The 11,174-nt window shown below is 46.1% G+C and overlaps 1 protein-coding gene across 3 annotated transcripts in view; it reads right to left on the bottom strand.

Annotated features, from left to right (window-relative positions):
- Positions 1-435: 435 nt before the first annotated feature.
- The window catches only part of gys2 (glycogen synthase 2), a 16,158-nt gene continuing 5,419 nt past the window's right edge, over positions 436-11,174 (bottom strand). For all 3 annotated transcript variants that reach the window (XM_049029231.1, XM_049029222.1, XM_049029240.1), the window contains 12 exons: positions 10,935-11,079; positions 10,240-10,357; positions 9,649-9,769; positions 9,421-9,527; positions 8,962-9,021; positions 8,557-8,635; positions 7,013-7,126; positions 5,902-6,028; positions 4,257-4,352; positions 3,970-4,133; positions 3,362-3,442; positions 436-1,237 (listed from right to left, as the gene is read on the bottom strand). In XM_049029231.1, the coding sequence (XP_048885188.1) occupies positions 1,037-1,237; positions 3,362-3,442; positions 3,970-4,133; positions 4,257-4,352; positions 5,902-6,028; positions 7,013-7,126; positions 8,557-8,635; positions 8,962-9,021; positions 9,421-9,527; positions 9,649-9,769; positions 10,240-10,357; positions 10,935-11,079 (1,413 nt within the window). In that variant the 3' untranslated portion in view covers positions 436-1,036. The remainder of the gene's footprint in view (positions 1,238-3,361; positions 3,443-3,969; positions 4,134-4,256; positions 4,353-5,901; positions 6,029-7,012; positions 7,127-8,556; positions 8,636-8,961; positions 9,022-9,420; positions 9,528-9,648; positions 9,770-10,239; positions 10,358-10,934; positions 11,080-11,174) is intronic.

Genomic DNA, 11,174 nt, shown 5'->3' with positions numbered 1-11,174 from the left:
AAAAATATTGTATGTAGTTCAAAAATAATAAACTACTTAAAATTTGTCATAGATCTCCTCGTATTTCAATTAACTGAAACCTGGAATAATGCCTTTAACCCAAAAGGTAAAAATACCATCACTGTACGTTGAATATGGGGCCCTCAGGTAGCAAAATCTGTTGAGACTGAGTCCGCGTCTAAGCCCAGCAAATTCACCTATAAAACACCGTTTTGGGAAATAAAACTGACTACAGGCTTATTATTGCCATCCAAAAGAAATCTAGTAAAGGTTACAATTGGCAGCACGTTGACGGGCGAATCGAGAGTTAAAATGAATATTTATGTTATTTCTTTGCTGCTGTTCCTTTTACTTATCCCAGTTTTATGCTTCTTATTGCAAACCCATGTCTTATAGCATTTGAAGTATTTTTGAATAGACACACGGCAGGTAATATGCGGCATTAACGTGTCATTTGCGAGCTTTAATCCTTTTGTGCTACAGCGGATAGAAAGACACGAGACACTTTAACACACCGTCAGGATCGTGGCCAAGTGGGGGGTCAATGGTTTAATTACGTGGCAGGCACACACACTCACTCACTCACACACACACACACACACATATATATTTTTCCCTGTGGTGATTATTTGTAGCACGTTCCTCATTTTGGCTAAATCACCAGAGGACAGGGAATCCCACTCCAACACTTCATAGCTGTACAACTGGGAAACTTCCATCCAGTGTTTTCATCTCAGATACAAGGTGTCATTGCTTAAAGTTTCCTGTTGAGCAGGGATCAGATCTTTACACGTACTTGTACTCATCTGGTGCAGCTGTCAGGTTTATTGATTCCCTGCAGTGGTATCACTCTCATTGTCACATTTTTTTTTTAAGCACTGCTTCAAACATTTACTCCTGATGCATCGTGGGTCTGTTGCCTTGTAGTTTTTAGCCTTGAAAAAATTCTGGATGCTTGAGCTTTAGCACAAGAATATTCGCTCTGCTTTCAGCATACGAGGGTATTGGTGGGGGGGGGGCTCTGTCAGGGGCAGCATTAACCTGGTAGCTTCTTCTTGCCAGAAGGTACTGTCTCCAGAGAGAAGGGAGCCTTGATGTTCTGGCGATCTCGCTCAGCTTCCTCTTCCTCGTCATACGGCTCCTCGTCTTCCTCGTCGCTATGGTGCGGAGTGGAGTGCAGGGAGACGGATGGAGAGGGGGGTACCGAGGAAGGTCGCGGGTAGCGAAATCCATCCGTCTGCAGAGATATACCAGTGGTAACAGCTGACTGGTGAAGCCGGCCAGGCATATCAGATAGGCACACCTATGTCACACAGTATTGTTTTCTACATTTTAAAACACTATAATTGATACTTTATGGATCCCCTTGGGGAAATTCTCTTCACGCCCCCCCCCCCCCCCCGCCACCCCCGATTTGCTCTCTGTAGGGGACAGTGAGCTGGACACAATCCAATGGTGATCAAAGCATCACTAGTGAACTACTTGTGTTTCTGTTTCAGTTCCTGGTGGAGATTTCAGGTCCAGAGACCACAAATCCAGACCGAGATTTTGTTTCAACCATCCAGTTGAGTACTATGTGATTATGACTCTTAACTGGTCGGTTGAAAGAAAATCTCGGTCTGGATTTGTGGTCTCTAGACCTGAAATCTCCACCTCTGCCTAAAATGTCATAATATGTGTACATCAGGGCACCACAGGTAATCTCACTCTGTCTTGGACGCTGAGAACTTTTACCAAGCCGCCATTCCCGGTGGACAAATTTTTCCGTGGCCGGTCCCACAAACTCCCATGGAAGGTTTTTGTGATTTGGAGACCCCAGGCAAAGGCCAGTGTGGGGGCTCGTCTCCATCTCACTCACAATTATAGGTCGTGAACAAAAGCCGATTGTAGGCAGCTCTTCTCAGTTAACAAAGCCACAGAACTAAAGGATAGACCCAAGTGAGAATTCTAACTGTTCTAGATGAAGAACTTCAAATGACCTTCACTCAGTTAGAAGAAGACAATGTGGCAAGAAAAAGATTATAATTATATAATCTTTAATTCCTTCAAGATTAAAGTGTAGGACAGGGGTCTCCAACTCCAGTCCTGGAGAGCTACTGTCCAGCAGGTTTTCTATGCTACCTGGCTTCTGATGAGCCGCACCTGTTCCTGGTGTTTACCTGATCCTTGCATGGCCAATGTAGTCAAACAGTTATGTCATATATGGTCTCGGTTGTTTCAGTGTGGATGGAAATATTTTCGTAAATTATGTGGAAAACGCCTGTGTGGACGGAGACTGTTTTCATTTGAAAACTTTACATTGATTAATTTGATCTATTACAGATTATTATTTGTTTGGAGTGACAAAACAAGAAAAGGAAACTGTAAAAAGGGAAACATAAATTTACGAGGCCCTGTGGGGGGACGAGGCCCCAAGCAACTGCACACCTGTGTCCCCCCCTTAACAAAAAGATCCTGTATTACTTTTTTAATAGAAGTAGGTTTCACAGCAAACACACTGGGAGACCCCTGCGATAATCGTTTCAGCAGCCACACTCTGGAACACAATTCCATAAATTGGGATGTAAGAGTTTCAGGATCTTACAGTGTGACTCGACTCCTAAGCAACCAGCATGGTCAAGAAAACATTTCAAAGCGTGAACCGGAGCAAACAAGCTGCTGGAGTTCAGCAAAATGTTAATCTGTCAATTAAGGGCAGAGAAAACGGTTCGAGCCTGACAGGGCTTTGTCTGCCCCCGCGTCCGCTGTGGATAACGAATGAGGGGAAAAGACGATCACCACCCCCCACCCCTACAGCATACCCTCATTGATTGTACAGTATCTGTGATCCAATCAGGAGAGAACGTCTCATGGTCACGACTGAAACTGTGCGTGTGTGTCACCGTTAATCAAATCCTGTTTTATTCAATATTCCTTAGGTTTGCTATTTCTTTAGCGACATAATTCTTACACGCAATAAAGTATTTTTATGGGACAGAACAATGGAGTATTCCATAATTTTAACAATGTAGCCATCAACGTTTTTCAAATCAGAAACCAAAAAAAAAACCACTTGGATTTTATCGCTGAATCTTTTGAAATGTAGAATATCTTATGTTGTTTTCTTGTTCAATACCTTGGATATTTTATATAATGGATCTATAAAACAGATTTTAATGTTCTGCTGTTTATATGTCAAACAAAAGTTTGTCTTTGGCACCGATATTGTGTCGTTTTGTATGTGGCATTACTGGCCAGGTTTTGTTAAACTTGTTCGTTTGCACTTAACTGAGATCCCTCGTTGAAGGGTACAGGCTAGACACCGCACACAGCAGTCAGAGAGACCGCAGTCACAGTGCAGTGAGGCTGAGGTCAGACTTACGCGCAGTGGTGCTGCTGTGTCCATCTTGAACTTATCTGGGAATGTTCTGCTCAGGGCAAGATGGCGCGCGTGCATGTAAAACTAAAAAGACAGCAAAGGCAGCAGGTCAGTACTGATTCTCATCTGACACATAAGAGCACAGTACAGACACTCACATCCGCTCTACACAGTAAGCAAGTGCTGATGTTCATTCAATACTCAGAAATAGCAAAACTCTCATCCAGTCACACACCAGGCGAGCACCAATAATCTGAAATTCCTGTAGTGTCAGTAGTCAAACTACCCCAGTCCAAGCGGCAGTATAGACATTGGAGGTACTTTATGTACATCACAAGAACTTTACAGATAGAAATAGAAGCTTCATACGAATATTGTAATTATGAGACTGGGACAGGCATGGATTTCCTGATGAAGTCAGTTGACCAGTCCCATCTCACCTGAAGTAAGTTACCATGGTATAAAACTCATTCCCCCCACCACATCTTCAGCCAATGTCGTGTCTCCCCTTCCTTGAGCTGAGGCGAATGTTAGAGACAGGATGAACATGCCCAGATGCATTATGGGTAGCACAGATTAGTGAGGGGGAAAAAAAAGGTACGACTCCTCACCCGCCCGAGGTACCTCCAGTCCAGCAGGTCCGAAAGCCTCTCGGTGCGGTTCCGCTGGATGATGCGCTGCCTTCGGGACTGCTGGCAAAACCCGAACATGAACTGGGTCAGCTGGTTACAGGACTCGTCCGCCGAGCGGAACCGCCGGTCCACGATGTAGATCCCTGAGTGAGCAGGACGAGGAGTTTCAGGGCTGAGATGGGGACCGGACAAGCTAAGGCCGCAGTTGAGGTCACAGTGGCACTGGTGGGGGGAGGCCTGAATTGCACAGCTGCAGCTTTACCAACCGTAAGCCGCAGGATCGGTGACGTGCTCCTCCATGAAGCAGCCGAAGCCCGAGAGGTTGGTGGTCACACTGGGAATCCCCATCACAGTGCATTCGCCTGGGGGAGACGTTCATCAGGTACCATAGAACAACACTGACATCCTGCATGCTTCCGTCATAATACTGCTTATTCTATTAATGCTTCACCTGTATGGAACTGAAAGGCTTCTCCCACCTTCTGAAATGGAGCCGTGTAATGTGTACGATAAGGAGCACCTTCTCAGACCACCGGATTCTGTACTCATATACAGCACCAGTTAAAAACTCTGGACACACCTGCTTTTGATGCATTTGTCGCTATTTTAGCTATGTTACTCACCTTATAATAAAAGGCCTCGAGGCAATGAAGTTATACATATCAAATACTGCAATGACCATGAGAAGAGATCAACATCTCAAAATTTGCTCAGATTTTAGACTCATCAAAATAGCCCTCTTTGGCTTCGATGACGACATCGCAGACTCTCGCTGTTCTTTCAACCAGCTCCCAGATGTAGCCACCTGGGAAGCTTCTCCAACAGTCCTGAAGGAGTCTCCACAGGTTCTGGGCACACGTTGGTTACCTTACTCTTACTCATCAATAAAACTCATCCCAAACCAGATCTACAGGGTTTAGGGTGGGGGGGGGCAACTCATCTCATTAACTTGTTGAAAAACAAATGATTTTCAGCAAGTGTGTCCAGGCTTTTGACCAGAACTGTAACTAAAAGCCCTGTAGCCTGTCAAGTTGACAGTACAGTTTTCAACTATTAATGAGATTATCGATGAGAACAATTAGCTTCATCCATCCATCCATTTTCCAAACCGCTCATCCTATTGGGTCGCGGGGGGTCCGGAGCCCATCCCGGAATCAATGGGCACGAGGCAGGGAACAACCCAGGATGGGGGGCCAGCCCATCGCAGGGCACACTCACACACCATTCACTCACACATGCACACCTACGGGCAATTTAGCAACTCCAATTAGCCTCAGCATGTTTTTGGACTGTGGGGGGAAACCGGAGTACCCGGAGGAAACCCCACGACGACACGGGGAGAACATGCAAACTCCGCACACATGTGACCCAGGCGGAGACTCGAACCCGGGTCCCAGAGGTGTGAGGCGACAGTGCTAACCACTGCACCACCATGCCGCCCCCACAATTAGCTTCAGTATTGTGATTTTACCTTCTTAAAACACAAACGCACACTCCTTTTTCCCTCATAAAAGCATCGTATGCTCGATAAACACCACAGGAGTTTAGCCTCCTCTGTCATTTTTTGGATATTTCCATTTTCCTTCGATCCATCTTCCAAATGTGGATCTTGTTCAGAATTGTAACTTCTATTCTTAATGCTCCATAACATTGACTGTCTCACCAATTTATGATGGCGTGTTTTAAAAAGCCTTTATGAAATGGTTTGGGGCACCGATGTTATGGGAAGCACAATATAAAAAGTAACTGACCTAAAGTAGACTGAAAATTGAAAATATTAAAAATGACCAGGCAAAGAGGATCAGTCAGGATATAAAAAGAGAATTTAAGCGTATAGTGTTTCTCCACTAGGCTGGGTGTGTATCACCTTGTATCGGACTTCATAATGACAGAGGAGCAGCATGTTCTTACCTGGCGTGTAGCCCCAGGGCTCATAGTAGGAAGGAAATACGCCAAGATGGCAGCCCCGCACAAACTCCTCATAGTCCATAGGGAGGAGGGGGCTTGTGGAGGACAGGAACTCTGGATGGAACACTACCTGAGGGCAGAGAGCACGTCAGCACTGAGCATAGTGGGCAAAAAGAGAAAAGAATGCTGTGGAACATAATCTCAGTAAGAGACTGAGACAGCACTGAACACAGTGGACAAAGGGAGCTGAACACTATTTAACATTACCTGAGGACAGAGACCAAGACAGGACTGAACACAGTGGACAAAGGGAGCTGAACACTATTTAACATTACCTGAGGACAGAGACCAAGACGGGACTGAACACAGTGGACAAAGGGAGCTGAACACTATTTAACATTACCTGAGGACAGAGACCAAGACAGGACTAAACACAGTGGACAAAGGGAGCTGAACACTATTTAACATTACCAGAGGACAGAGACCAAGACAGGGCTGAACGCAGTGGACAAAGGGAGCTGAACACTATTTAACATTACCTGAGGACAGAGACCAAGACAGGACTGAACACAGTAGACAAAGGGAGCTGAACACTATTTGACATTACCTGAGGACAGAGACCAAGATAGGACTGAACACAGTGGACAAAAAAAGATGAACATCATGGAACATTATTTGAGGACAGAGACAAGACTAAACACATTGGGTAAAGAAGGATAAACACTGAAACATCTGAGGACAGAGACAGAGTGGACAAAGGGAGCAGAGGACTGATCTTTTCTAATCGTTGAGGTGGTACTCAAGATCTATAAATCTTCAGAATAAATCTTAGACACATGGCAGTCAAGAAGTCTTTGAGGCTCCAGCTGGGAATGACACTGTCATGAAAAGGAAGCTGTGAAGCTGTGAAGCTGTGAAGCACAGCACAGTGAGGCTTTCCTGCCTCTGCTTCCACGTGACAGTTGTTAGGAAAGGTCACTATGACAACGTGTCCTTTGGAAAGAAAAAATCGAGGGACCACCCTTTCTGGCAGGTTACAGACAGGCTTTTAAACAGGACGACAGCCTACAGATCTGCGATGGGAAAAGGAGTAGCTGCGAATGGGTTGGCTCACCTTGACGCGGTCGGTGCGGCAGTTAAAGAGGCCGATGCGTCGGACGTTGGACAGTATCGGGTCCGAGCCATCATCCAGCATGTTGTGGGTCGTCACTGGGGGGAGGCCATGTCTCTGCGGTGGAATAGGGCAGCACGCAGTGTGAGTGTGTGTGCGTGTGCATCCAGGGCAGAGTATGAGGCACTTCATAAAATGCAATTCAGTTTTATATAGAGCCTTTTACAATGCAGTCACCCCATGGAACCTGGTAAGAGTGTAAGACGATAGGACAGGAAGGGAAAAGTGAAAGGAAGATTACGAGGAGGAGGAGAGGGGAACCAAGAACTCCAGAGTAGGGAGAGAAGAACCTTTGGAGGTCGAAGGTCAACTGGCCAGTTCACCAAGCATGTCTGTGTAAACTGGCAGATGGTTGGCCGCACTTGAAGATGTGGTGTGTCTGCATGTTAGGCTGTGGTGTGACTATATGTGTGTATGTGTGCATTTCAGGGAGCTTGCATCTGTGTGTAGGTGAATCGCCGTGTGTATTGGAGGGAGGGGGAATTTGGGCAAACAAAAGTGAGCATGTATACACACAAGGAAATGTGACAGTTTTATTGTTGTCTATTTATTATTATTATTATTATCTACCAATATCTTTTAATGTCTTTTTACTGTCTAAATGTGTATAGAGCTACTCTGTAACTATGCTGACACTGAGAAAAAGGGCTTCAAAAAGGCAGACAAAACTATATCATCTATCTGTCTATCCATCCATCCATTCATCCATCCATCCATCCATCCATCCATCGTAATCTAATTAGGCAAGCAAATCAACAAGTCAAACATTTCAGTGTCAGTTTACTGTTGATGGTATTCCTAAGCATACGTCCTTCAACACAAAACAGAGACACTATCTTCAGAGGAATGTTGCAGCCAGCACAGCGACCGCTGTTCAAGGAACGGGAGCTAACAGAGTGAAAGCCCACTATCCCAGTAGCCGTGCGGGTGAAGGGAAGCCATGTCAGACGGAGCTGGAGACAGAGGCGGAGGTCTGCAGCGGGCATCTCAGAGTGAACGCGAATCATTTCTGTCTCGGGGTCTCTGAAAGGCTGGGTTCTGATTTGTGTCCCAGGCCGGAGCTGATGACAGGAACCCGTAATGGTCCGTTACATCAGACACCCACGGACTGAGGCAGGGACGGGGCGTCTTCTCGCGAGCGGTCGATACCTCTTACGCTTCTGCGTCTGAAACGCTGACGCTGAAATAAATCTCAATGAAAGCAAAAATGCCATGGGCACTGCGTCATGACGTGGGTGTCACTGGGGGAGACACACCTGGACCCGTTGACCAACCCATTGGCATGCAGAAGGATGGCACAGCCAGCGCTGTGCATTTTACCAACCTAGCGGGGCCATGACCTCACTCTGACCTTCCTGTGACCTTTGGGTGTGATTTTGGTTCATAAGGACGAGCAGTTGTCAGCATGGCTTATTCTTTCGGACCTGGTATCTTCTTCTCACTGGCCGCTTCTTCTCCGTCGCTGGTTGACGGCGGGTCCTTCCTACCTGAGTAGCATATATGGCCCTCTTCATGATGGTGACGTCGTCCCTGTCCAGGATGGTATTCATGTCTGGGATCTCTCCTCTGAGCAATAAACACAAGGAGTGATGAGAAGAAACGTGAGAGCACCACCCCCGTGTCCATCTCCAGCCCATACCAGCCTGGGGTCTTGCCAGAACTAATCCATAAACACTCCAATCTGATTACCCCTTTAATCACACAAAGGTCACATCAGCACTCTGACAGTTAGAGTGATAGCTCCTCCCCCCACCTGAAGACACTGGCCAGGAAGAAAGTGGGGGTGTTTTTTCACTCCGGTATGTCGGAAACATGAGGAAAGTACTGTAGACCCCATAACCACATGGGAGGAGACCTAGCATGGCATGATGTGTTGGATATAAATGACTTACTTCAACAGGGCTTCATACAAGCGCTTGCCAAACTTCTCCTTTACCTGGTGAGCAGTGTCCCTACCAAAGAGAGGCAGGTGTGGGGGGGGGGGGATCAGAGGTCACCTGATAAATGCATGGAGTATCACACACCCTACCTCATCCACCGACTGCATCGCATCATAATCATTCTCTATTTCTTTTTGGTTTGTGCTTGCTGTCACAAAAGTTACATTATTGCTTACTAGGTTATAGTTTTTAAAATATTCTTGTGTATCCACCTGAGATCCAAGGAAAACTAAATATTTGACAGGACACCCATACAAGTGATGTCATCTTAAAGCCCAAACCGTCCATAGGGCCCAATTAAAAGCAATCAGTCTGCATTAATAAGAGTTGTGGTCGACACAAGATGGAGGTGAGTACTAAGGTTACAGTGTAGCTTAATGAGGGTAAGCACAGTTAACGTTATCCATTTACCAGAGCTGTTTCCGGACCGCCTGCCCCTTCAGAGATTCCACGTTGAAGTTGTTGGTTCTGGCCGGCATGATGAAGAACACCACCACCGTCACATCGCTCTTGTGCACCTGAGAAAGACACACGGCAGACAAGTGTCTCCCAAGGATACTACTAACAAGTAGATATGAACACAAAATAACATCACGCAAAGAGCAAAATGAAGTGCTGTGTGTGGCGAAGAGCTCTTACTCTGAGCAGGTAGTTGAGCCTGGAAAGGGACTCCAGGAATATGTCGGCTCCCTTGTTGGTAAACTCGTATCGCCCGGCGATGAAGAAGAACAGTGTTTTTTCGAGATTGAAGTCAAGATGGCTGCCAGAAGGAGAGAGAGTGACAAAAATATGGAACGAAGCAGAAAGATATCATTTCTCCCCAAATTTTTTTCCATTTAGTAGAACAAGTCAAACCAACTTTCCTAGAACTGATTTTTTACAGCATGTCTGTTACTATGAACAATCCCGTGAACTTTAACTTAAATTTATAAGCTTGAAATGTGACCTGTGTGAATGACAGCAGTGAGTAAGCACTCCATGGCCTTGTACGGTTGAACACCTACACCGTGGAGAGCTTTGTCATGCTTCTAAGCGGATCAAACAACAAATGGAATGGACCTCAAGAAGACCGCAAGCAAGATCGATAAGTCGTTAAAGAAAAAGTATTTATGTCTGATATAATTCAGTCTACATACTACTCCATAAAGCTTAATGTCACTTCAGAAGCATATTATGGTGGCCTTGTTGATTGAGGTATAAAACGGATTTGGGCTGAACGCCTGGACTCACCCATAAAAATGCCCCCGGACAAACTCTTGGATCTTGGCTTTGTTTATGGAATGAAGGTTCTGGAACTCATGCATGGCTGAGAACTTTTTAACATTCAGTCCATTAGGGGTCACCATATCTGCACAGAAAATTGGGTAAATACAAAACAAAAAGTATTTACTAGGCTTTAAGTTTTGCTATGGGGGTGGCATGGTGGTGCAGTGGTTAGCACTGTTGCCTCACACCTCTGGGACCCGGGTTCAAGTCTCTGCCTGGGTCACATGTGTGTGGAGTTTGAATGTTGTCGTCATGGGGTTCCCACTGGTTTCCCCCCACAGTCCAAAAACATGCTGAGGCTAATTGGACTTGCTAAATTGCCCGTAGGAGTGCATGAGTGAGTGAATGGTGTGTGAGTGTGCCCTGCGATGGGCTGGCCCCCCATCCTGGGTTATTCCCTGCCTTATGCTCATTGCTTCCGGGATAGGCTCCGGACCCCCCGCAACCCAGTAGGATAAACGGTTTGGAAAATGGATGGATGGAAGTTTTGCTACAAGATAGACATTGTCCTCTATACATGACTAGGAGGGGTCATCTTCAGCAGGAAAGAAAGGAAGTACCAGTCAATGCACTGTGCACTGGCAACAGAGAGAAGGAGACTGACAAGTGATTATGACAGGAAGTCCTGCTCCACCCCCCCCGCCCCACCTCCAGCCCACCTGGCTTTCTGTGGAGCATGTGATCGGCCTCCACAGCGGTGATCTGCGAGACGGTGGTGAAGACATGTGAGCAGTGAACAGCAGCTCGCTCCAAACAGTACCGATGGTAGATCTGCCTCTCGCCGGCCTCCTTATCAATGTTGAACTGCAATGAATTGACATACAACACACACACACACACACGCACAAAAAAACACAATTTAAGCAATTAATGCTAATCTTAACTAAAACCGTAAGTAA

The sequence above is a fragment of the Brienomyrus brachyistius genome, chromosome 1 (genome assembly GCF_023856365.1).
Source record: "Brienomyrus brachyistius isolate T26 chromosome 1, BBRACH_0.4, whole genome shotgun sequence".
NCBI lineage: Eukaryota > Metazoa > Chordata > Actinopteri > Osteoglossiformes > Mormyridae > Brienomyrus > Brienomyrus brachyistius.
This window is presented reverse-complemented; position numbering and strand designations above follow the sequence as displayed.